This window comes from Hypanus sabinus, chromosome 9 (genome assembly GCF_030144855.1).
Source record: "Hypanus sabinus isolate sHypSab1 chromosome 9, sHypSab1.hap1, whole genome shotgun sequence".
In the NCBI taxonomy this organism is placed as follows: Eukaryota; Metazoa; Chordata; class Chondrichthyes; order Myliobatiformes; family Dasyatidae; genus Hypanus; species Hypanus sabinus.
Genome location: NC_082714.1, coordinates 39855213 through 39882802, shown reverse-complemented (window position 1 = coordinate 39882802; position 27590 = coordinate 39855213). Strand labels below are relative to the sequence as shown.

Below are 27590 nucleotides of genomic sequence, written 5' to 3'. Positions count from 1 at the left end.
TTAGCTTTGCTGGAGGAGGTTGAGTTCTCACGCGGTCGGTTCTGCGGGCAAACAAAGGGGCTCGAGAAGCAAACTCTGCAACATTCGCCGCACAAACATCTCAAGGGGGGAAAGAAACGGTTCCTAAATAGCAAACGTGCAGCCATGCCAGCCAATGATAACAGCAACCGCCTGCAGATCCAGTTTGGACTCATCAACTGCAGCAAGAAGTACCTGACGGCAGAAGCCTTTGGCTTCAAGATCAATGCATCGGCAACCACCATGAAGAAGAAGCAGATCTGGACTCTGGAGCAGAATGGCGAGGATTCCAGCGTGGTTTTCTTCAAGAGCCACCTAGGCAGGTACCTGGCTGCCGATAAGGACGGGAACGTGTCGTGTGATAGTGAGCAGCCATCCGCCGACTGCCGCTTTCTCATCGTCGCCCACGATGACGGCCGCTGGTCCCTGCAGTCCGAGCCGCACAAGCGGTATTTCGGCGGCACAGAGGACCGCATCATCTGTTTCGCGCAGACCATCTCAGTGGCGGAGAAATGGAGCGTCCACATTGCCATGCACCCTCAAGCCAACATTTTCAGCGTGACTAGGAAGAGGTACGCGCATCTCAGCGACAAGGACGAGATTGCCATTGACCGTGACTGCCCCTGGGGTCTGGACTCCCTCATCACCTTGGTCTTTCAGGACCAGAAGTACAGCGTGCAGACTAGCGACAATCGTCTGCTCCGCAACGATGGCCAGCTGGTGGAGGGGCCCGAGCCCGCCACCGGCTACACCCTGGAGTTCAGGTCAGGCAAAGTGGCCTTTCGGGACTGTGAGGGCAAGTACCTGGCGCCTTCGGGCCCTACAGGCACCATGAAGTCCAGTAAAAGCACCAAGGTGGGCAAGGACGAGCTCTTTGTCCTGGAACAGAGCTACCCCCAGGTCGTCCTGAAGGCTGCCAACGGCAGAAATGTCTCCATTCGGCAAGGTAAGCGTTAATGCCAACAAAAAACTCGTTTTTTTGTATATTTCCAACAATCCTTTCTGTTCTAGTGTGAAATAGTCAATGAAATGTACTTCTTTCAAAGCGTTGGTGCTCATTGGTATGAAGCATTCTCGATAACTACCTTCCCAGAAATGTCTGTTACTGAATTGCTCACAAGGGAGAATTCCACCAATATGGCTTCTGTTTTTCATTCCTATGCAGATTTTTTTTGAATGGATTGACCCCAGTTAAATACCTCGAATATCCTTGAGTCCTTCCCCCATCTCCCCTAGTAACTGCATCTAATTACTTTGGGCAGTAGTATAAGGCAATGGAGAGGTTAATTACCTCGACCAGACCTTATTCCGCAATCTTTGGTTTGCAAAAGCTTTCATGTAAAACAGGATCCCATTGTATGGAACGTGGGCTAAAACTTGTAGGAGTGCAGCAGACATGCACGCAACAGTTTCCTAGAATGATTTCTGTGCAAGGGCGGGATCAAACGAATGGTGTTCTGGCCATTTGTTTGCGGTAACGGTCTCTTGCAGCTGTTCACAATTGGTTTGCTCCTTCATTACAGCAAAGGCATAATCGTCCCATTGTGCAGGGAACAATCCAACATTTCCTTACCATTCTCTCTCTCTACTAGCAAAGCCGACTGGTGCCCCACAACCCCTCCCCCAATCTCAGGGTAGACGTGGAATAAAGAACGTTTTCAAATGGAAACCATTCAGGCATATCGATGTTCGCAAGACTGCAGAATTATTTTATGAAAACATTATCTGTGTACGCAATGAGTTGGTGCTGAAGAGCAAACCGTTAACTGTGTTTTAACCTGTACAGAAAATGAGTTAAATCTCAGTGCTGTCTTTATAAGCAGCTGCATACTGAAATCCCTCTCTGTAATCACCTTCATTTTAAAGGAGGCGTTAAATAGCAAATCTGGCAACCCACGCAACAAAGGAAGTGTGGCTGAATCCAGCGAGACCGTTGAGAAACTCGACGAAATGTGTTTCACGCTGGATACAGATCGTTGCAGTGTTCGCGTCTGAGATGCAGCTGACCACTCCCACCTTGTCTGCCCTTTTAACGAAATCAGTTGCGCTATAATATGAAATGTGCATTTACAAATTCCTTTCAACCGTAAAAAAATAGACGCGATCTCACTCGTCGATAGCGAACAAAACCAGATGTGTTATTTGAACTCTTAAAGTAAGGAATTTTGCTGCCAGTTTTAGGTCTGCCGACAGAAATAAACGCCTCTTAAAGAAAGACCAGTGAGCAACATTTCATTGCTGCGCCCAGGTTGCTTTTTTGCAAAAAAACTATCCTTATGCATATTTGATCACAATTTAATTATTGTTCACTGGCAGACTGCCTTTCGTTTCTCTTTATGGACCCGTAATCTGATTTTTCGCCTAATTTTAAATATAGATTTTGTTTTATTTAACTTAATTTTTCTAACATCAAATTCAGTTTTCAGAAAGAGTAAATTTGATCAGGAGAGAATAATAGCATGGAAATAAATTTTAAAAAGGCAGACGTTGGAACTATGGCGTTAAAAACAATGTTGAAGCAAAAGACATTGCTGGGGTCACACTGTATCAGTTTAGTTTTCTTTCCAAATGCAACCTGAATTGCTACCTGCCCCAGCCTTGTTTTTACTTGGGATTGCAGTTCTTTTTCCCAGTTTGCAGTGATTTCATGAAGTAGACAGTAATGAATGAAAACCTAAAATCAGATTCCAAATGGATGCAAACTTACTGATTTATTTTCAGGAAAAAATTACTTGGGCATCTTGAGATTTAATGAAGTCCCATTCTTTGATTTTTAGCTGAGTGCATCTTCACCAACCTATTAAGATAATAGACTTAAGCTAAATTGGATGTCCAGCAACAGGAAACCAAATGATTGGTGAAGGTACATTTTGATTGAAGACAACAAATGTTTTGAATAAATTCTAGAGCTTGGGTCCAATGTAACTGAAATTGCAAGTTGTGGATTTGAAGGCTGCAAGAGGTTGTGTTAGAAAAAGAATTTTCAGAATGCAAGCAGGACTGGACTCATTGTGGTCACTTTATTAGGTACACCTTAATGGAACTATCTAATCAGTCAATCATATGGCAGCAGCTCAGTCCATAAAAGAATGCAGACATGGTTGAGGTTCATTTGTTAGTATCAAATATGAATGGAGAAGGTGATGGCAGAGAAAGACTTCCTGCTGAAGAAGTCTCCACCTGAAACGTTGACTGTACTCTTTTCTATAGATGCTGTCTGGCCTTCTGAGTTCCTCCAGCATTTTGTGTGTTGCTTGGATTTCCAGCATCTGCGGATATTGTTTGAGAATGAGGAAGAAATATGATCTAAATGACTTTGGTTGATGATTATTGGGGTGGTTTGAGGATCTCAGAAACTGCTGATCTCCTGGTATTTTTATGCACAACAGTCTCTAGAGTTTAGGGAATGGTGCAAAAAAAAAACCCCAAATCATCCAGTTCTGTGGGTGAAAATGCCTTGTTAATGAGAGGGGTCAAAGAAAAATGACCAGATTAGGTCAACCTGATTGGAAGGCAACAGAAGCTGAAGTAACTGTTACATCAGTGGTGTGCAGACGAGCTTCTGAATGCACAGCACATCAAATTTGAAGTGGATGGACTGCAGCAGCAGAAGACAAACCTATTTTATTCTGTCTTCACAATGCAATTCCAGATCCCTGCAGCATAGAAGGTTTCAAATAATTGTGAACCAATGAACCAGCAGATGAAGAAAACATACCTGTCCTGGGTCAGGCAACATAGAACTTACAAGTACTTAAGTGAGATCTCAACATCTAAATTTGAAAAATGCTGTTTCTGCTCAGTTAGCTTAAGCATGGAAAATTACTATCTCAGGAATCAATTTGGTAAATATTTGTTTGTACTCTCTAAGTATATTCTTAGATACAGAGACCAGACTTGTACTAAGATGCAGTCCCATTAGGTACTAAGTAATTGAAGCTTGTTGTCCCTGTTGTATTGGGATCTTTGAACTAAAGGTAGTGTTTTTACAAAAGGCCATTCCAGTACCATTCTGACATGTTGGTCCATGGCAGCCTCCACATGAGGGTAGCCTCCAAACTGATGGTATGAATATTGTTTTCTCTAACTTGGTGATTTCTATTCCTCCTTATTCCATTTTTCCTTCCCTATTCTTGTTCCCCTCCATCTTTCTCCAGACCCGCTCATCACCTCCTTCTGGTATCTTCCCTCCTTGTCCTCTGTCCTCTCCGATCAGGTTCCTTCTCCAGATCTTCACTTCTCCACCATCTACTCTGAGCTTCTGACTTCACCCCCCCCCACTCCATTCATTTACGTTACTCCCAACCTAGTTTCACCTATCACCTCCCATTCTTGTACTCCTTCCCCTCCCCCATGCCTTATTCTAGTTGCTTTCCCTTTCCATTTCTGATAAAGCATCTCAGCTTGAAATGTCAACTGTTTATTTGCCTCCATAGATGCTCCCCGACTTGCTGAGTTCCTCCAGCATTTTCATGTGTGCGCAAAACTTCCAACATCTGCAGAATCTTGTGCTTTTAAAAATAAAAGATGGTGCTTTCATATCTTCAATTTATCTTTCAGGAGCTTGAACCTTCTAACACTATTCTCAATCTCCCACTATTAAAAAAAAACTTTCTTCCAAATTAGTGTTCTGACATTTTTTGCATTCTTGTTTTCCATTCCTTTACCATAAATATCCCCTAAAGCCTCACTGTATCCTCATTAGAGCCCACACTGCCACCTAGCTTTGTGTCATTAGAAAACTTGGTCTCTTGTGAACAGCTGGATCTGATGTTAGCAGCATCCTACTTGCTACTTCTAACCAGAGGGTGACCCACCTGTTTTGTGTCCATTAACTAATCTTCAACCATATATTAGCCCATAATGATGAGCTCCATTTAGTTTGATCTCATTTGTGGTATCTTTTATTGAGGTCATGTTTTCTTGTATTGCTTCTGTAATTTACAATTTTCTGGACTTTTTCCCCATTATTGATGTTGGACCAATTGATCTGTTGCTGCTTCAAGTTTTTAAACTATCTACCTTCCAATTTCTGAGAGCCAGTCAGAATCTATAATGTTTTGGAAAATGGCAGTGAGCGTATCTATTATCTCCCTAGCCAACCCATTCAGTACTATAGCATACAGGTTATCAGATCCTAACAAATTATAATCTTTCAGTCTATTTAATTTCTCTAATTTTTGGGCTAATTTATCAAAGCTCTTTTACTGTGCCCCTGTAGTTCTCCATAATCAGCAGATTTTCTGTCTCCTTTGATAAAGAGATGCTCAGATTTTATAATTTCTCCGCCATTTCCTTTTTCTCTGGGCTGTATTACAAGTTATTATCTAATAGCTTGTATTAGATAAGATTTTTCACGTGTGCGCTACGGAAGTCTATGGTTTGTTTTCATTCCCCACTATCTACATTTGAATGCCTTTTCCCTCTGAGGTATGAAAGTTCCCTAAAGCTAGAGCTCACTTATTTGGCAACATGGTGCCTTTTCCTGTTCATTTTATACTGACACAGTGGTGTCAAGAAAACAACCTCTCCCTCAATGTCGCAAAAACAAAGGAGCTCGTTGTGGACTACAGGAGGAATGGAGACAGGCTAGCCCCAAGGATTGAGAGGGTGAACAGCTTTAAGTCCCTTGGCATAAACGTCATCAAGGATCTCACGTGGTCTGTATGTACCAGCTGTGTGGTGAAAAAGGCACAGCTGTGCCTCTTTCACCTCAGATGGTTGAAGAAATTTGGTATGGACCTCCAAATCCTAAGAACTTTTTATAGGGGCACAGTTGAGAGCATCTTGACTGGCTGCATCACTGCCTGGTATGGGAATTGTACTTCACTCAATGCAGAGAGTGGTGCAGACAGCCCAGCACATCTGTAGATGTGAACTATTCAGGACATTTATAAAGACAGGTGTGTAAAAAGTACCTGAAGGATCATTGGGGACCTGAGTCACCCCAAACACAAACTGTTCCAGCTGCTACCATTCGGAAAATGGTACCGCAGCACAAAGCCAGAACTAACCAGCTCCAGGACAGCTTCTTCCACCAGGCCATCAGTCTGATTAATTTACTCTAATACAATTGTTATATTGACTGTCCTGTTCTACATTTATTTATTATACTTTATAATTGTACATTGCACATTTAGATGGAGATGTTAACAATGATTTTTACTCGTGCATACAAAGGATGTAAGTAATAAAGTCAATTCAATTTTAAAGTTCTTTATAGTCACAGTGGGTGACTTTTTAATTATCAAGTCATTTTCGTATTTTAATTAAGTTTTTCATTTCATCTTAGACAATTTATTGCTTGTGCCTTTATTCTGATCTTAAGATTCTATTTTCTGACTGAACTAATGCATCATAAAGCCATTGCTACTAGTCAGCTGCTTAACTGCCAGATTATTCACTTGCCCTTTCTCATTGCACACTAGATGTATCTGATTCTCTTGTTAATACTTCAGTGTGCTGATCTAGAAAATGAATTTGTATCCGCTCCATGAATTCCTGATATGTTTATGTAGACTAAACACTTCATTGATTATTGTTACTTTATAAAATGCACCTCTAATTTCCTGATGACACCTAATTACCAAACTGTTGTGGGGAATTGCGTGCAGCAATGTTTCTGTTTCATAGCTCTAGGCAGAATTATTCTATTTGACTTTGGGTTGTAATTTTTCCCACCTATTACCTTTATCTCATTATTGGATTCATCAGCTACATGGAGAGGACATGCTTGCTCTTCATATCGTACTGCCCTAGCTTACATATCAACTCTGAGGCAAACAACTATGATGCAATATCCATGGTCAGACCTGGCCTATATATTGGGGCCGTTGGCTTCCTTTACTCAATTGCCCTTTGTGTTAACTATTCTGGAGTATTCAATTGGTCAGTTTGATAATGTATCTCTAATGGCTGTTTAGATTGCACCATAAATTTACTACTATTTGCTAAGTTAAAGTTTAGAAAAGTGAAGTGATTTAATTGTGTATGATTCGGATGTGTCTTAACAGTGTGGATGTGGAGCAAATGTTTTCTTGTGGGGGACTTTGCAATTAGGGGTTGCCTTTACAAGACACCAATCAACTTGTGGTTCTTAGAACTCTTCCTCCAGGAACGTTGGAAGCAATGTCATTGAATATATTTAAGGTCTTAACCTCTGCTTGTGTAGCTGGATTACAAGCTTTGGAGACATACTTGCTGTTCAACAAAATTCATCCTGCTTAAGAACCCTTACTCCTACTATGCCCAAGAATGAATTTAATCCTATAAAACACCTTCCACTTTGGAGATATTCAGAAAGTTTCATTGTACAACATGAAGCCAAATATTATTTTGTCTATTCGGTTTCCATTTTGCACTTGAGCAGTTTTGTCTTAAAGCAAGATGAAATTGGAGTAGCGAGTATCATTCCAAAGTCTGTAACCCAAGAACATGAGCAAAATGGGACTTTGGCATTGTTTGAATTGTTCAGACTATTTTTGGGTATACACCTGGGCAATTCTAGATGCAGTCTAACAGGTGCTGGCTATTTCTCAATGGTATATCTGCTAATGGTTTTTTTCTGTGTAGATGTTTTTGGAATTTATGAAGTGTGTTCCAACCTGTTGTGTCAATCACATTTGCATGTGAAAGAAGATAACATGAGTTACTCAAATATTTCCATTATGTAGTGATGAAAATTGATAACCACACGTAGCTCCTGTGTGATCCACCTAAAATAAAATAATCCAAGTAACAAATGGGAATAGTTGGCTATTTGTCACACTGGGGTAGTTGGTGCCTGTTCTGATTGTCTGCAATTACCATAAATAAGTGTGAAGTAAATTCTTTCTCTACTTGTTTCTGCTAAAGGAGTTGTGTCTTCCTTTGGAACAGACTGGTTTGTAAGTGCTGTAGTACATAGCAGAACCCATGCAGGCTTAAGTTTGTCAATGGTTCTACTCTTGAACCTGCTAGCTTATCTTTCAGCATCTGAATCTGCACTATCTTTACCTTTGCTTCAGAGATCAGTTCTCTACTGTGATAACTGATTCTTCCAATCTCCTAACCTAGTTTTGTAAAACTTGTAATTTTTGTGGTTCCTCTGGTCCTACTGGTCCATTGAAGTCTTCACAAAAAAATTGCTTTTCTCTGAATTGTGTACTTGGAGATTACTTGGTGTATAATATGTGAAAATGTTTTTAAAAATTTAACTGTACAGTGACTTCTGGGCCACAAAGTGTGAATGCTGGATCTTTGTGGTCATATGAAGTGTGCAAATTCAGGAGTGATGTGATCGGTACTTATCTATGCAGCCCCCTGACATGAGAGCCTGCACTGAATGTCGATTGTAATGTGGTGGGTAGCCCACCAAAGCAGTGTAGTAGGGGCTCCCAAAAAAGGAAATGCTCTTGAAGAGGGGGAGGGGTGAAACACTTTGGGTACTTCAGGAAAAAGTGTAGTTCCTAAAAGCAGTTTTGAATAAGCACCATCTTGCATTTATTACAGGAGAAGCCCTCAGGTTGTATTTGATTACAAAAACCTGCCTTGCAAAAATCTGCAAGTTTAAAAGCATCTTTCAAGCTAGTAATAAGTAAAGTTTCATTAATGATTGGTTACAGTGCATATTCTATCAGTTTATCTAAAGGTGGTATTAGGATGATAAAAGAATTATAATAAGTACGCAGTATGGGTATCTATAGAAAATAGGCATTTCTCCCTTGTACAGAAATTTGGCTTGTGGGCTGTAGTCAGGAGTGGAACCTTTATGTAACTGGGGGCTGCCAGTATGCAACTGAGTCTGGATTGGATTCTGTTAGTAGTTGAGTGCAGCTCTACACTACTATTCCAGCATTAGAGCTATGATTTTACACCTTGCACTTGTAAATATATTTCTTGTTACATGCTGTGTATGACTCAAGAAATTGGGTATCATACGATATTTTGTAATTTAATTTTTTCCTTTCAGTCTCTACATAAAACAATAAGTGGCTCTCGATTTTATATTCTGTTCTTGGAATCTTACCAGGATACTCTCATGGCACTTGGCATATTTTGGAAGATTTGGTGATGTGGAATAAACATGATCTCAGAAGTCTGTTCTGTTTTTATAGAATCAACATCAAAGTGAGATTATTCATCTTTAAACCTTTTGTTCTTTAATCAGAATTTAAAGTTTTAAATTGCTATTTTCTGATTTAGTTTCCTGGATGTTCTGGTTCTAATTTCTGGAGTTTGATTCCATTCTCAAAAGCAGTAACAGCTTCTGTCAGTCCTTCAGGTTTTCCAACCAAATCAGAAATTTCTGGATACTGTCAAACTTCAAGAACTGTAGCCCTTCTTTGCCTCCAGATTTTGTAGATTCAGGAATTTGTAGCTCCATCTCACCAGATGGAAGTAGAAAACTGCTGGATCAAACTGAAGGAAAATCTAATTAAATTCCAGTTATTAAAAATGTGAGTGAAAGATGAATCTGTGAGGTTCATCCTCAGCTTAATGCTGAATCTTTGATTCTTCTGGTTCACTGCAAGTCCTTGGCCTTTTAATCTGTGTGACTGCCACCCCTTACTTGCCATCTGTCACTCTGAATTTTTGGTTCTAACTTTACACCATTTCCAAAGTAACTTTTACTTGGGTAACCCTTCACGTTGTCACAGAAATCCATTTGTTACAGTCTTGCCCATTCACTTAGAAACATAGAAAATAGGTGTAGAAGTAGGCCATTCAGCCCTTTGAGCCTGCACTGCCATTCAGTATGATCATGGCTGATCATCCAACTCGGAACCCTGTACCTGCTTTCTCTCCATACCCCCGATCCCTTTAGCCACAAGGGCCATATTAACTTCCTCTTAAGTATAGCCAATGAACTGGACTCAACTGTTTCCTGTGGCGGAGAATTCCACAGATTCACCACTCTCTGTGTGAAGAAGTTTTTCCTCATCTTGGTCCTAAAAGACTTCCCCTTTATCCTTAAACTGTGACCCCTCGTTCTGGACTTCCCCAACATTGGAAACAATCTTCTTGCATCTAGCCTGTCCAATCCCTTTAGAATTTTATACATTTCAATAAGATCCCCCCCACCCCAATCTTCTAAATTCCAGCGAGTATAAGCCCAGTCGATCCAGTCTTTCTTCATACGAAAGTCCTACCATCCCAGGAATCAATCTGGTGAACATTCTTTGTATTCCCTCAATGGCAAGAATGTCTTTCCTCAGATTAGGGGACCAAAACTGCACACAATATTCTAGGTGTGGTCTCACCAAGGCCTTGTACAACTGCAGTAGAACCTCCCTGCTCCTGTACTCGAATCCTTTTGCTATGAATGCCAATATACCATTTGCCTTTTTCACCGCCTGCTGTACCTGCATGCCCACCTTCAATGACTGGTGTACAATGACACCCAGGTCTCGTTGCATCTCCCCTTTTCCTAATCGGCCACTGTTCAGGTAATAATCTGTTTTCCTGTCCTTGCAACCGAAGTGGATAACCTCACATTTATCCACATTAAATTGCATCTGCCATGAATTTGCCCACTCACCTAACCTACCCAAGTCATCCTGCATCCTCTTAGCATCCTCCTCACAGCTAACACCGTCACCCAGTTTCGTGTCATCCGCAGACTTGGAGATGCTGCATTTAATTCCCTTGTCTAAATCATTAATATATATTGTAAACAACTGGGGTCCCAGCACTGAGCCTTGCGGTACCCCACTAATCACTGCCTGCCATTCTGAAAAGGTCCCGTTTACTCCCACTGTTTGCTTCCTGTCTGCCAACCAATTCTCTATCCACATCAATACCATATCCCCAATACTTAATTCATTAATATCTGGTGGCTCCGTATTTCCATTAATAATTTCTACCCTGCTATCTTAGTGCTTTTTGGTGGTCTTGGATACACTCATCATCTACGGAGTTAATAAGCAATGACACTGTGACACCAACATGACACAGCTTCTGTAAGTCTAAATAATGGCTATGGTCAATGAATAAGATACTGGAGGAACATAGTGGACCAAGCAGTATCTGTGGAGGGAAATGGACAGTCAGCATTACATTTTAAAACCCTGCATATTCCTACAGAGTTCCAACCTGTTTTTTTTCCTCAAGTTCTAGCACCTGCAGTGTTGTTTCCATGGGCAATAGCTCTCCAACTACCACTTTAGTCATCTTTTCAAATGCTTGTGCTCAAGCACTGTCTAACACCACAAATCCATGCAGGCTCAACTGAGCTGAAAGTGTCCAAAGTCATTCAAGCCAAAGTGGTCTACAGGCCTCTTCCGTCTTCAATAGCGAAGTAACTAGTATAATTTTCCATTCCAATGAAATTGATTCCAAGTTGAGGGGCATTGCCAATATCTTTATTGTTTAAATGTTCTTGCTTTTTATTAAGCTTGTGGTGGAAATAATTTTGTTCTTTGCAGATACTTTGGAAATTTGAATTTCTAGCACATAGCACAGTGGGATGTTTCAGATGCTGCCACGTGCCCAGAAACAAAGAAAAGAAATTACTAAGTTTTTCTGCCATGCCTCATGATCATTAATTAGCACCTCTTGAGACCCAAATTTGTTACCCCTTTGACGTACCAAATCCCATTATACTGTCTCAAGAGCTGTTGAGCAGCATCTGGTTTAAGGACCTGGAGAGATGAAATACCCTCCCTTGTAATGAGCCTGCTGTGTTTTTCAGTAAGATCATGGCTGCTCTTCCAAGGATAACAAATATTGTTATCTGCACTTGGTGTTGTTCGTCCAAATGGTCAGCCTTGACTTGTCATAGCTTAACCAAATTCTCTTTTTTTTAATGAATGGTGTGTTTTTTGGTGTGTGTGTGTGGCGGGGGGGGGGGGGGCGTATTTGGCTCTGCTCGAAACTCTATGGTCTAGTCATTGAATGCTGTAAACAATTATCATTATCTCTTGTTTTATTACAGTTTGTTCCTGACATCAATAAACTAAATGCATGTTATGATGTACAAACCTCTCTTTATGAAGGCTCTTGGCCTGAAACATTGACTGTACTGCCATAAATGCGGCCTGGCCTACTGAGTTCCTCCAGCATTTTCTGTGTTGCTTGGATTTCTGCATCTGCAGATTTTTGTTTGTGATTGAATCTCTTTTTGCTTGATTTTTGCATTTGTCACTTTATCACTAGCCACTTAAGACCCTTTCCATGTGGGTGTAATCATGGTTTTGTTAAGTATTTTGTTTATGAAAGCTGCCTTGTCTATCTATTGAAAATCCCTCCAAAGAGGGGAGGAGCATAGCTTTGCTGCAGTAGCATGCAGAGCTGCATTTGCACCTCTTGAATGTTTCCTTGTCTAATCCATCCATATTGAAAATGGTGCTTTTATTGATCTGTGGTTGTGTTAGCTGTGATGCTCTTGAATGGCATTTGGAAGGTAATGCTGCTCATGGTCTATTTTAAGCCAGTTATCCTGATGGTCATTGTTCTGGCCTGAGGTGCATTAACAAGCAGTAACAGGGTTAAATGCAACTGGAATTGCACTTCAGTAGCAGTCCATCAAGAAATACAATGGACTTGGGAAAGGAGAGGGATAGAAACAAATCTCTTTTTGGAGTAGATAGCTGTCAGGGAATTCATAGTGTTAGGCCTGCTTCAGGCAGCTAATCTGCAGCTAAGGCAATTGCATCAAAAAATGCTCATCAAAACATAGTTCTAACTTTCTTTCTCTTTTAGAGGTGGATAGGGGCATAATCAAGATCTTGAGTTCAGTGTTACCCTAGTCGAGTGGAAAAAATCATTTCACAAGATCACAAGACAAAAGGAGCAGAAGCAGGCCATTCGGCCCATCGAGTCTGCTCTGACACTCCACCATAAGCTAAACTTTTCTCCCATCTAGTTCCAATTTCCGGCTTTTTCCCCATATCCCTTGATACCCTGACTAATTAGATACTTATCAATCTCCTCCTTGAACAGCCTCAATGATCGGGCCTCCACAGCTGTATGTGGCAAAGAATTCCATAAATCCACGACCCTCTGGCTAAAAAAATTTCTGATCTGTTTTAAATGGGTATCCTCTGATTCTAAGACGGTGGTCCCTTGTCCTGAACTCTCCCTCCAAGGGAAACAGCCTTTCCACATCTACTCTGTCCAACCCTTTCAATATTCAAAATGTTTCTGAGATCCCCTCTCATTCTTCTATACTCCAATGAATACAGTCCAAGAGCCAACAAACACTCATGTTAGCCCCTACATTCCAGGAATCAGCTTTGTAAATCTTCTCTGAACTCTCTCCAATATCAGTACATCCCTTCTAAGATAGGGGACCCAAAACTCCTAAGAGTGTCTGAATTCTATAATTTGGAGAAATATCTCTTCTCCCACCCCAACCCTTGGCTAATTGCTCTGTGTAGCAAGCAGTGATGCCTGTGAAGCATAGTGCAAATCAGGGTTAACAGCTTCCTGTGGGCTTTTTCACTTAGTGTGGTTCCTGTTAGCAGTTTAGTTTTGAACATAGCAATATGGCACGCTAAGTATGCCTGACTTTATTTTCTTAGTGGACTAAGAAACAGTGAGATTAGCACAATAGCTACTTTGAGGTTATTGGTCAGAGAAGATGATTTGCACCAGATGTAACAAGACATCCTGCATTTAATTTTTCTACCTGATTTTGCCAAAGTAAAGTTTTTAATTCTGGGTCACAATACCTTTGATCATACTTCAAATAAATTATATGCTATCTCTATGGCTGTCTTCCATTTTTATAAGCACTTGGTGAACCTTAAATATTTCATTTATAATTGCTTGGAAATTAATTTGAACTGTTGAGCTTGAAATGTTAGTCTGTGTTGCCGTTACCTGGAGGATAGTTAATTGAACAATCAAAATTGGTCTAGGCACTTCTGTTTGCCCGTTTGCTCTCTAATGAGGTCACAGTCACCAACTAGTCACTTCCCTGCTAGTATATCATACCAAATAGCCACATCTCTACCAAGACTTGCAAAGAACTGCTCACAATTGCATAAGGGAAGTCTTACAGACCCTTGAAGAAAGGTGACTGCCTATTTAATTTCAGTGAAGTGGTCGTATCTCTGGCATTGAGACTTGTTGGATTCTCACAAATGTACTTTGTACATAAAATATCACTCTAAACGCCTGACCTTTAAAAGAAAAGGGTTCCTCCTGCTCAATACATAGATTGTGGATGGAGCATTAAAAGTATTTTCTCACGGACAGTGGATTGTGTCCTGGTAGCATCCACCCTTGAGTTGTGAACCCCAAATCGGGTGAAACAACAGCTATCTTTGGGGGCTTTCAGTGCTCAGATTACTGGAGTGAGGACTACATAGTCCTTGTCATCTTTCCCTTCTGCATTGCCTCACTACTATAGAAACTTCCAACAATGAAGGTACACAAGCATCATGATGAAAAATGCCATGGGCATCCATCAGTAACAGGAAGAAAACCACTCTGACATGCACAAATAAATAACTGTTGTTCTTCCAAAATAAAGCATCAGGTGGCCAGCTGTTGCAATACTATTCAAAAGCTGGCCTGCATAGATTTAGACAACATTGGCCAAAGTAGTGAGGACATGATGCAAAAACTGTCCCCATGTAATTTGGGATTTCTTCAAGAGTATTTGCTTTGGTTGTGAGTATTAATCCTCTGTTCATGGTTAAAGGTACACAAGTTCTGACACAAACTTTAACTTTTGACAATGTTTAATGAAAAAAGAAACTAAAGCGTTAATACAAGTTAATGATTTCTATTTTCATTTTGAGTCAACTTTGGTAGTTACAATGAGAAATAAACTTGACAATGAAACATGACTTGCCTTTTCTGGGTCGCTTAGATTGAAAGGTGTGAGTTGTACTTGTGTATGTGTGATTTGTGGCATTGGTGTTGCTGGAGAAATTGGTCCATTTTGCCTTGGGATCAACCACTGTTAGTCGTTCTTAGGACAGTTGGTAGCAAAGTACCAGGCAGGGGCTCCAACAAAGGAAGTCCTATAGTTTCCACCATTTTCATGAAAATCCTGGACGCTGTCTTTACTCCTAAGGTAGGCTGTTGTAGACCCATGAATGAAACATCCAGACAGGTGCCCTATAATTTCTATGCCTGTAGTTTCCCCCAACTCCAACAGTTTTAACTTCCTCGCATCTTATTTGGGAGAGTGTTGGGGAAGGAAATACTTTAAAGCTAATATCAAAATGTTTGACTTCCTATTATTGGAAGTGGGCTTTCTCTTTGGAACTAAAATTAGTTTTAAAATACAAGATTCAGGATGTAAAAAGGTTCAATTATTCTTAATTTGTATTGAGGCATGAATATATTATTACTTGTAATTTCATTACAAGTATCACTCAAACAATACAGCCCAGTGGATTGGATTCCGGCTCTGACTTGGCCAACTATCTTTTTGGATCAAGTAATGTTGGCTGGGAAATACTATATTTGAATACTTCATCACAAGTAGTAATGGGACCCCTTGACTCATATTGAACTGAGTTTTGAGTTGAACAATTTGTAATTGCATCCCAGGTGTAGAGTATTAAATAAAAGGATAATATAACAATTTACATACTGCTTTTACAGCTCAAGGTGCCAGCGTTCAGAGTTCAATTTCGAAGTTTGTATATCCTTCCCATGACTGCATGGGTTTTCTCCAGGTACTCTGGTTTCCTCCCACAGTCCAAAGACCTACTGGTTAGTAGGTTAATTGGTCATTGTAAATTGTCCAGTGATTAGTCTAGGGTTAAATTGGGTTTGTTCTGTGGCATTCTATCTCAATAAGCAAACAAATAGACTAAACGCTTTTCAAACTTGGTTTCTAAAGCTTAAAGTGAAATTCCCTATTAAGTTGTGGCTTTATTAACTTGAGTAATCTTCTATTTTCCTGTTCATAGGGCCAAATTAAAAGTGTGCAGCTGATCACATTGTATTTAAGTCCTTAGGAAATTACTTAAAATTAATTGAATTTGTTATCAATGGGGATGGGAGAGGTTCTGGAGGGTTATGACTGTTGTTCCTTTATCCAAGAAAGGGAGTAGAGATGTCCCAGAAATTATGGACCAGTGAATCTTAGCTCAATGGTTGGTAAGTTAATGGAGAAGATCCTGAGAGGTGGAATTTATGAATATTTGGAGAGGCATAATATGATTAGGAATATTCAGCATGGCTTTGTCAAGGGCAGGTCATGCCTTATGAGCCTGATTGAATTTTTTGAGGATGTGACTAAACACATTGATGGAGGAAGAGCAGTAGATGTAGTGTATATGGATTTCAGCAAGGCATTTGATAAGGTACCCATGCAAGGCTTATTGAGAAAGTAAGGAGGCATGGGATCCAAGGGGACATTGCTTTGTGGATCCAGAACTGGCTTGCCCACAGAAGGCAAAGAGTGGTTGTAGATGGGTTACTTTCTGCATAGAGGTCGGTTACCAGTGGTGTGCCTCAGGGGTCTGTTCTGGGACCCTTGCTCTTCATGATTTTTATAAATGACCTGGATGAGGAATTGGAAGGATGGGTTAGTAAGATGACGCAGAGCTTAGGGGTGTTGTGGATAGTGTGGAGGGCTGTCAGAAGTTACAGCGGGACTTTGAAACGATGCAAAACTGGGCTGAGAAGTGGCAGATGGAGTTTAACCCAGATAAGCGTGAAGTGGTTTATTTTGGTAGGTCAAATATGATGGCAGAATATAGTACTAATGGTAAATCTTGTGGCAGTGTGGAAGATCAAAGGGGTCCTGGGGTCCGAGTCCATAGGACACTCAAAGCTGCTACGTAGGTTGACTCTGTGGTGAAGAAGGTATACGGTGTATTGGCCTTCATCAATCATGTAATTGAATTTAGGAGCCGAGAGGTAATGTTGCAGCTATATAGGACCTTGGTCAGACCCCACTTGCAGTACTGTGCTCAGTTCTGGTCACCTCACTACAGGAATGATGTGGAAGCCATAGAAAGGGTGCAGAGGAGATTTACAAGGATGTTTCCTGGATTGGGGGGCATGCCTCATGAGAATAGGTTGAGTGAACTCAGCCTTTTCTCCTTGGAGTGATGGAGGATGAGAGGTGACCTGATAGAGGTGTATAAGATGATGAGAGGTATTAATTGTGTGAATAGTCAGAGGCTTTTTCCCAGGGCTGAAAAGGTTGCCACAAGAGGACACAGGTTTAAGGTGCTGGGGTGTAGATACAGAGGAGATAGAACATAACAGAGAACATAGAATAGTACAACACAGTACAGGCCCTTCGGCCCACAACGTTGTGCCGTCCCTTAAACCCTGCCTCCCATATAACACCCCCACCTTAAATTCCTCCATATACCCGTCTAGTAGTCTCTTAAATATCACTAGTGTATCTGCCTCCACCACAGACTCAGGCAGTGCATTCCACACACCAACCACTCTCTGAGTAAAAAACCTTCCTCTAATATCCCCCTTGAAATTCCCATCCCTTACCTTAAAGCCATGAACTCTTGTACTGAGCAGTGGTGCCCTGGGGAAGAGGTGCTGGCTGTCCACTCTATCAGTTCCTCTTAATATCTTGTATACCTCTATCATGTCTCCTCTCATCATCATCCTCTCCAGAGAGTAAAGTCCTAGCTCCCTTAAACTCTGATCATAATGCATAATCTCTAAATCAGGCAGCATCTTGGTAAATCTTTCCAATGCGACCAGAACTGGACACAGTACTCCCAAGCGTGGCCTAACCAGAGTTTTATAGAGCTGCATCATTACCTTGCGAATCTTAAATTCTATCTCTTGACTTGTGAAAGCTAACACACCATAAGTTTTCTTTACTACCCTATCTACCTATGAGGCAGCTTTCAGGAATCTGTGGGTATGTACCTCCAGATCCCTCTGCTCCTCCACACCACCACGTATCCTGCCATTTACTTTGTACTCTGCCTTGGAGTTTGTTCTTCCAAAGTGTACCACCTCACACTTCTCCAGGTTGAACTCCATCTGCCACTTCTCAGCCCAATTCTGCATCCTATCAATGTCTCTCTGCAATCTTTGACAATCCTCTACACTATCCACAACACCACCAACCTTTGTTTTGTCAGGGGTAAGTTTTTTTTTACTGAGTGTTGAGAGCATGGAATGGGCTGCTGGCAACAGTGGTGGAGGCGGATAAAATGGGGTCTTTTAAGAGACTTTTGGATAGGTACATAGAGCTTGGAAAAATAGAGGGCTATAGGTGGGCTGAGTAGTTTCTAAGGTAGGGACATGATTGGCACAAGTTTGAGGGCCAAAGGGCCTGTATTGTGCTGTAGGTTTTCTGTTTCTATGTTAAATTGATATTTATGTATTCAAAAAGTGTTTGATATTCCTATATTAAGCTCTTTAATAATTTTGTATGTTTTAAGATATTACATCTCGTTCTTGTAAACTCAGAATGGGTCTGACCTTTGATCTCTCCTTGATGGGACCATTCCATTTCTGTTCTCTGCATCCCAGGAGTCACTGATAAACTGTTTCTCATTGTTTTTTTGAGTAGGGACCCCACTTTGTAGCAATACTCCAGGTACAGCCTCATCCACAAAAACTTCCCTCTTTGCAATTCACCGACTAAAACTGGATTACTATTCTGGGACAGAAATGGTCAAGATAGGTGGAAGTGTTTGAAACATCCAAATGAAATCATGGTTGAGTGTTGGATGGGTGCTGCATGGGAAGTTTTACCCCTGTTTATCTAATATACTTTGACTTGTGCATTTTACCCTCAGTTTTGCTTTCCTCATTAATTGAATTGACCTATTTCTTGCATCCTGCACATACATGAGGAAAAACCTTTAAGTGATGTCTGTCTGAATGTGCATTGTGCAACTTGTATAGTGATTTGTAAAATGGTATGTACAGTAAGATCTACAGCTGAACAGTCAATATTGCTTAGAAATGCAATCGTCAGCATGTATTAATCTGTCTGATGGCCTGTTGGAAGAAGCAGTTCCGGAGCTTGTTGGTCCTGGCTTTTGTGCTGCGGTATGGTTTCCCAGGTTGTAGCAGCTGGAACAGTTTGTGGTTCGGGTGACTCAGGTCCCCAATGATCCTTTTTATGCACCTGTCTCTGTAAATGTCCTGAATAGTGAGAAGTTCACTCATAAGACTCGAAGGGTGGTGGTGCGTATGGGTTCCACTTGCGTGAAGCATATCAATGTAGATTGGTCTGATTGATCTTTAAGCTTGGGGTCTGTTCAGTTTTTGCCCTGGTTTATGTGCTGACTGTATGGATTGCTCCTAAAAGGTATGGACCTGTCCGCTAATCAGGATGAAGAAAGTGACCAAGAAACCTTTCAGCTAGAAATCAACAAAGAAACTAAGAAATGTGCTTTCCGGACCTGTACTGGAAAATATTGGACACTGACTTCGAATGGAGGGGTACAGTCTACTGCCTCTACAAAGTAAGTGTACAGATTAGTGTAATATTTGATGATTCCAGGATGGACCTTAGAATATTGTTTACGAATTTTTAATTTACATTTTGAAACTATATTATTTGGAAACATTCAGCACTTAATTTGAGCTGCTAACCAAGCTAGTCATTACAGCATGAGAACGCTGCTTCATTCACGTTGTAAGCTTCCTGCACAATCGCAGCTTGAAATCTCGGGTTTTCAAGTTGGGTGGTTTTGAGATTTGGGTTCATTTATCACAAGCAGTGAAAACTGCCATTTGTGTTATTAACCAAAACAATCAAAGGGTGTGCTGAGGGCAGCCTGCAAGTGTTGCCTCACACTGCAGTGCTCACAATTTTCAGCAGAACAATGCAAGTCCTCTTTTCTCCTGCCTACCCAGACACTCACACAGATAGGCCTCAACCTCGACAGACAGCCTCCAGGCCTGAACTCCCAGTTCCTGCCCTGGATTCAGACTCAGACATCAGGCCTCCCAACTTCCAGACCCCCACAGCCCAATCGACTTCCAACTCACTGACTTCAGCCTTCGGTATCAGCCTCTGGAATTTAAACTCCAGGCCTTGGGCTTCCAGTCTTGGAATTCCCTCTCCTGGAAAGGTCATACTTGAACAGGCTGGTAGATATCGGGATTCAAATTGCGGTTCACCTACTTCAGGCTTCAACAACATGGACCTCTGATCCCTGGACTTGCAAGCATGGGGGCACGGGGGGGGGGGGGGTGGTTTCCTGTCCTGGGGATGTCAAATCAGCCCTGTTCCCTGAGGCCCACCCATCTGACATCTGTCCACAGGGATCACTGGCCTTCTACTGGTGAGCACTTCAACCAGGAATCTGGCTCCTACCTCTATTTACTGTCCTTAACCTGACCCCCTCATTTGTCCCGAACTCCCCATGTTCCTAAAACCATCTCTAAGGACTGTTAAACACCTAGGTCTGAAGTACGACATGGGAGATGCTTTGACATGTTTTCAAAAAGTTCAGAGTGGTGGGTTCCTTCTGTAACGAGCAACTTTGGCTTTCTAGAATTTCTCGACCCAAACCAAAACTGGAGGAATGTTCAATCTTCACCATTTGCCCCTAAATTCACAAACACTTGTGATCTTTAAATTTGAAACTGCTGCTTAGGTTTCCACTATTTGCAGATTTGGTTGATTTTTGTGATCCTTGCATAGCCACTTGACCATCTTAGTGCTTGTGCCATTAAATACTCCATAATATTGAAATTGAGCTTTGAAGGGACAGTCTTCTAAATGGATATTATACAGCCAAGATAGTCTAATTAGGGGAAATGCTGTTAAGCATTTATTGACCACCTGTTTGTGTTTTGGTTTAAGTGTTCATCCTTGTGGTATAAAGTTTTATAATGTTTTGTATTGATATTAATATGATCTATGTTAATATTTGTCAGTAACATCCCTGTAAATGAGCTTGCACTGGCTTGATCTCCCCCATAAACAAAACCTGCAATGGATTGCGATTTTTTTTTTACCCTCTCCTGCTCAGTTCTATAAATGGCTGCAATATGTTGAAATAAATATCCCTTTATTGTGCTGGTGCATTTGATTCAAAAACTACAAGCATTCTCAATTGGTTCCTGATAAATTCTTAAAAATTGAGAGATGTATTAAAATTGAATGCCTAAAAGAAAAGGTTGGGGTTGTTGGAGACTAGCAGTAATGGTGCTGTGCTGCTGTGTTTAGATTCAGTGCTACTGTGTGTATGTGGGCTGTTTTAAGCACAAATTCAATAGAAACAGCAACTTGCAAGGAAGAAATAACTGTTTACCTGCATTTTTAACCTATTGTGTAACCCTTTGGCCTTTGTATCTGTTTAAAATTCTCTGCCCATTAATCAGTGTCGTCTCCCATCAAGTCTCAATATAACCCTGCAATAGTTCAATTGCCAGAATATACACTGTTGCTATGCAGTGACTTAAACTGCAGACATATTCCAAGAAGTCATGATTTGTTGATTTTTGTTTTCCAGAAGTGACAATTGTTACTTCCAAATAGAGTGGCACGAAAGGAGAATTGTTCTGAAGGCTGCCAATGGCAAATATGTGGCTGCAAAAAAGAATGGGCAGCTTTGTGCCAGCATAGAAACACCAAGTAAGTTCCTGTTAATGCACTCATGCAAGTTGCTGTAACCCCATTTCTCCCTTCCAGGTAGGAGAGGTGGAAAATGAATTGTACTGCTCTTAAGAATTATTGCTTTGTGATCTAAGTTTGGTTTTTGAGCTATTTGGTCTGGAACATGACGTACCTGAGCCTGACTTGTATCCCTTGTGCCCTGAAGAGGTGCTGAAACCTCTAGAATTGGTGACAACCACCTATGAAATACTGAAGTATTCTTTTTCTTCTTCCTTCTACCCTAATTTCAAGCGGAAACTGAAGAGTTTGTAATGAAACTCATCAACAGGCCTATAATAGTTCTTCGTGGAGAGCATGGCTTTATTGGCTGTCGGAAAGTGACTGGAACCCTAGACTCCAACAGATCTTCATATGATGTCTTCCATCTGGAGCTTAATGATGGAGCTTACAACCTTAAAGGTAAATACTAGCACTTGTTTGTTCTTTGCTTTCTTCCCAGAGGACTTTTCCAAAATACTTGTATCTCTTCCTGTGACCAAACAGTAACATGGTTTATTTTAGCATGATAGCTGTTATAGTAGAAATACTTTCATTGTTTCAGTTATATTGCTAACATGAGTAGCCTTTCTACTTGTGTTACATCTTGTGTTGAGTGATTTGCTCTGCTCAGCCTTCAGTGTGATTTTTGTTTTGAGCAGTGGGCAGCATCCAGAGGTGTAGCACACCTCGCTACTTTCCCTTTCAATGTTAGCTCTCCAATTTCCAGAGTCACCTCTAAACATAACATGTTTAGTAGTACTCCCAGAGGTTTAATAACAAATTGCTTGCCTGTGCTTTGCTCTCCAGGCTTTCTTTCAATTACTTACGGCTAGAAACCAAAGTTAACCCTTGTAGTAATAGTCTGGAACTGAAATTGTGACATTATATAAATAAAGTCTGTGCCAGAATTGAACTTGCAGCTGTAACATTTGATGTATACATTAGAAAATCTTGAAGTACAAATTTTCTCTGTCTGGCTCTTAGACAATACTGTATTTCTTTGCAGATTCTACTGGAAAGTACTGGATGGTTGGAAGTGACTCCTCTGTTACCAGCAGCAGTGATAAACCTGTGGATTTCTTGTTTGAATTCTGTGATTACAACAAGGTTGCAATTAAAATAGATGGGAAGTATTTAAAGGGGGACCATGCAGGTGTGCTCAAGGCATCTGCTGATGCCATTGACTCCTCAACTCTGTGGGAGTATTAAATGCACTTTATGTGGCTTCCCAGCATCCATTTCTTGCAGTATCCCACTATGGGCTGCGATGCCTGCCCTTCTTTCACATCATATTGCAACCATTTTTTTAAAGAGAAATTTTGTATATTCATCTTGGCTGTAGCTGCTATTAAAGATCTTTCCTAGATCTGTGCAGGGCATTTAAATTATACTCTGACAGTCCCTTTAGCATTCCTTTAGTGAGTTTTTTTCTGGACACTGTAACATTGGCAAAGTTACGGTTAAGACTTGATGTGCCTTTGCCACCTTACAGCTGCACTACTGCCAGATGCCCTGGTACTGCAAGCTACATTTGCCATTGTTTTGGTTATGCCAGGCTGGGGGCTTGAGACCACTTGCAGCCTCCCCTTGCAGAAGGAGGGGAGAGTTCAGCTCCCCGTGCTGACTATATACAAGATTTTGCTGGGCATGAAGCTGTGAAGGAATAGCTAAATTATCTCATCCTCTCTGCAGAAGACAGTTTGATTCTCCAACTGTGCTCATTCTCAATTGCCTGAGCAATTTTGTTGCATGCAGTAGTTAAAAAGCTATCAGTTTATGCAGACCCAACAGTTGCTGTGGTAATTGAAAAATCTAGCCATAATTTATCCACAGAATCTAGAAATGCTCAAGAATCAGGCTCCTAAGAGAATGATGTAGGAAACAATACTTCCTAGTAGGCAGACACCTGAAAATATCAACCTCAAATTCATGACTATGGAATGACATAAGCTGGTCTTGTGTTGTACGTTTCTATTGTTTTTCCATGCTGTAGTTCAAAAAGTTACTTCCATGATGAATAATTGTAGTATGAGGAAGATGCCATAAGTTGGTAATTGTGACCATCTTAGTCATCTGGCCATCTCATTTTATTTCAACCTTGCATTTAAGCATCTGTGCCTCTTTACTGCCATCTTTAATACTTGTCAATCCCTTAGTATGGCTACTGGACTATTGTAGATGAGGGCTATTGCTAAAATTGGAATGATTTAACAAAAAAAAAAAAAATTCTTGAACTGGAAAATTTAGCAGAGCTTCCTCTGATTCTACCTAATTTTCTGTGGCTCAATATTGAACTGGATAACCCAGAAGGTTTGCTAACCATCTCAGTTGAGTCCCCACCCCACCTCCAAAAGTAAAGACCAAAGTCAGTGTCTCAAATTCTGGTTCTAGCTGAAAGATGGACAGGCATTTGGACCATAACCACTGCTTTATTGATCCACGGTAGGATCATCTTAATGCAATGTTGCCATGTACTTTATGGAGACTGCATGTGGTCTTGTAACTTGTTGTGGAGGGATATATTGCCAAACCCTGCTTCTCTGTAATGTGAAACCTTTGTATATTATTCTCAAAAGCAAATTCAACTGGAATAATGATAACCAAGAATATTGCAAATGCTATAACCTTACAATTTGTGGTATCTTAAATTCACTTTTTTTAAAAAAAAAGAGCTATTTGGTCCATTAGTCTTGTGTAAATTACAATATACAATTGAAAAATCACTGGTATCAATGTCAACATCAAATTTAAACTTGGCCACCAACAGACATTAAGACATAAGATTTCACCTTTAATGTCAAGTTCCATACACATGTGTCTTGTAGAATTAACACCGTACTTTAAACTTTCCATTCAATCAATCATTTGTATAACTTGGAATGTCATGTCAAATAAAACAATGTTGCATATGCCAAAGTCTGTGTATGCAAATTTGTTGAAATTATAAGTACAACTGGGCCATTTGCACATGGGCCTTTGGCACAGGGGCACATCTTTGGGGTGGGTATACAGTAGTGCAGGAAAAAGTAACTCAGCCCAATAGGAAGAAGGTTTCCGTAACTATCCCACAAATAGTATCTGAATGTTTAACTTTACATCAAAAAGTAGAGAAAATAATTGCCTCCTTGCTAAGAACTAAAGGCACTCATTGGCTTTTTAAACAATGCGTTAAAAATATTTTGGTTTGAATTGTGTAGACTTGGGCCTTTATCTTTATCCACTATTTAATTTTGAGCTCTGTTGCAATCAAAACTATTCGTGGGCAAACCTTAACCATGCACGAAGCATCATAAATTCCATTATACCCCGATTGCATTACGGACAGAAATCCTAAATTGGTTGAGGAAAAACTGCCTGTAATCCATGGGGGTTATAAATCATTTGGGGAAATTTAATTTGAAAGCTGGAGATGATCTGCAGTAATTCCAGAATACATACCTCAGCTGAATGGGGAAAATAAAGGTAAAATAAAGTTCTGGCTAAAGTTGTTTTAACTTTAATTAAACACCTATCTTACAGAACTAAATGCATAATGACATTTTTACAATTATTTTCATAGAAACTATAGTCGGCCTTTAATCCAGTGGAAAATATCTTCATGAAACTTGTAGCCATGTTGGTCTAAGTTAATACATTTTAGAATTTGCATTGAATAGACTATTACAGACACTCTCTGAAAAGGAAATGGGGGACAACAAATAATCACTTCAATAAGAGCTGGAGGAGTGGAGGGGATTAAAGTAGAAAACTGGAGATTTGATAATCTGAAGGGAAGGAGCGAAAAGGAACCAACAAGTGAATACAGGCTTCCCTGCTATCCGAAGGTAGACCGTTCCTATGAAACCGTTTAAGCCGAAATGTCAAAAAGCGAAGAAGCAATTCCCATTAATTTGTATGGGAAAAATTTTTGAGCGTTCCCAGACCCAAAAAATAACCTACCAAATCATACCAAAAACACAAAATCTAAAATAACTCGAACATGTAGTAAAAGCAGGAATGATATGATAACTATAGAGCCTATATAAAGTAGAAAATATTGTATGTACAGTGTAGCTTCACTCATCAGAATTGGGAAGACAGCAAGCCAGAATCGATTTGGAGAAAAAAAATTGGCACGTATATACCTACGCACGTACACGCATGCGCAAACAACTGCCCACGCAAGGCTTCACGGTCATGGTAGTCTTTCTCGGGTAAACCCCTATAAAGCGGGCGTCTTTTTTTCATAAAAACGAAAATCTTGTTTAGTTAGCGAAAATAGGTACTAATGTAGGTCTTCGTGACAGTGAGCTGTCATAAAGTGAACGTCCGAAAAATGGGGGCCACCTGTATCAAGATCCCTTGGCTTTAATAGTAGGGGACTAGTGGGGGCAGATTAAGACTGGGATTAGTGTTTAAGAAAATCAAAGCAGATAAGACTCTTAACTCACTTTCAGGGACTCTACAACTCATTTTCAGTACAGTCGGCCCTCCTCTGTGGATGATTGGCCCTGCCCCAATGAAAGCTACAATTATTACAAGCAAAGCAGTGGTTTAATTATTGAAATACATACATTTTCTTAAGTGTTCTATTTGCATAGAAAAGTAAAATATATACTATATACAAAGACAAACGTTTGACTACCTGAGGCTAAATAATTCTGGATGTACCTGTTCCGACTTAAAGACGGACTCAGAAACGGTACTCGTTCATAACCTGGGGAATGCCTGTACTTCTAAATCATCTCTAGATTACTTAGAATACCTAATGCTATGTAAATAGTTGTTATACTGTATTTGGGGAATAATGACAAGAAAAAGTAGTCTATACATGCTCAAACAATGAGTGCTGGAGAGAGAACTTACCGGTTTTCCCGATCTGCGGTTGGCAGAATCTGTGGATGAGGACCGATTACTTATTTTGTATTTGCACAGTTTGTCATTGGTTGTCTGTTTGTGTGGTTTCTATTGTATTTTGTTCTATCATGAATTCCTGCAAGAAAGCAAATCTCAGGGTAGTACATGGTGGTATATACGCATGTATTTTGATAATAAGCTTACTGATTAGATAAATGGTTGATCATTTGATGCAATGTGATACAGGCTGACAAGTGTTTAAAGGTATCCTCTTACAAGAACTAGAAACAGGATGGTGTCAGGGTGGGTGTATTCCATTTGAGGAGTAACTGCAAATGAGAATGTAGAGAAAGTTCACTTGGGAAAACTAGGCTGGATTTAAGAGTAAATTGTTTGAGGTTGTGGGAACAGCACGGAAAAGTGGTATAGAAAATTCTGTATAAAGGATGTAATTACAAATTGTTCCTTGAGCAATTTCATGCAGGTTTAGTGCCTAAACTGACTAAAATTAATAACCCAGCTTTAGAGTTGCAAGATAAACTTGAAATTTACACATGGGAACTAAAAGCAAGACAGGTCTAATGGGTGGGTGCATTGAAGGGAAGTCAATACAGAAGAGCACAAGGGTATGTATGAACCAGTGAGGGAATACTAAGACCATGAGACATAGCAGCAGAATTAGGCCATTTGGCTCGTCAAACCTGCACTGCCGTTCAATCATGGCAGATCCTTTCTCCCCCTCAGCCCCACTCCCCAGCCATCTCCCTGTAATCTTTGATGCCGTGTCCAATCGAGAACCTGTGAAGCTCTGTCTTAAACACACCGAATGACCTGGTCTCCACAGCTGCCTATGGTAATAAATTCCACAAATTCACCACCCTCTGGCTAAAGAAATTTCTCCACATCTGTTTTAAATGGACACCCCTCTATCCCTCTCATCCTTAGACTTTCCCACTATGGGAAACTTCCTTTCCACATCTATACTGTCTAAGCCTTTCTATATCCAAAAGGATTCAAGGAGATCCCCACTCGTCCTTCTAAATTCAAGTGGGTACAGACCGAGCTGTCAAACGTTCTTTCTATGATGACCCTTTCATTTCTGGAATCATCCCGTGAACCTCTTCTGAACCCTCTCTAATGCTAGCACATCTTTTATTAGACTAAAATTGTTCACAATACTTGAGGCTTTGCCAATGCCTTATCCCTGCTCTTGTATTCTGGACCTCTTGAAATGAATGTT

General features: G+C 40.5%; 1 protein-coding gene across 1 annotated transcript; it reads left to right on the top strand.

Moving 5' to 3' along the window:
- On the top strand, window positions 1–24424 carry LOC132399285 (fascin-like). The gene is made up of 5 exons (XM_059979516.1): window positions 1–964; window positions 19214–19370; window positions 21372–21493; window positions 21767–21934; window positions 22521–24424. The coding sequence occupies exons 1-5, from the start codon at window positions 145–147 to the stop codon at window positions 22721–22723; spliced, it is 1470 nt and encodes a 489-aa protein (XP_059835499.1). The 5' UTR covers window positions 1–144; the 3' UTR covers window positions 22724–24424.
- Window positions 24425–27590: the final 3166 nt, after the last annotated feature.

Excerpts from the sequence above, each read along its gene's own strand:
- LOC132399285 (XM_059979516.1), top strand. The coding sequence starts at position 145 with ATGCCAGCCAATGATAACAGCAACCGCCTGCAGATCCAGTTTGGACTC. Across the intron at positions 21,494-21,766 it reads TGCCAGCATAGAAACACCAA|CGGAAACTGAAGAGTTTGTA; the intron begins GTAAGTTCCTGT and ends CCTAATTTCAAG. Across the intron at positions 21,935-22,520 it reads TGGAGCTTACAACCTTAAAG|ATTCTACTGGAAAGTACTGG; the intron begins GTAAATACTAGC and ends ATTTCTTTGCAG.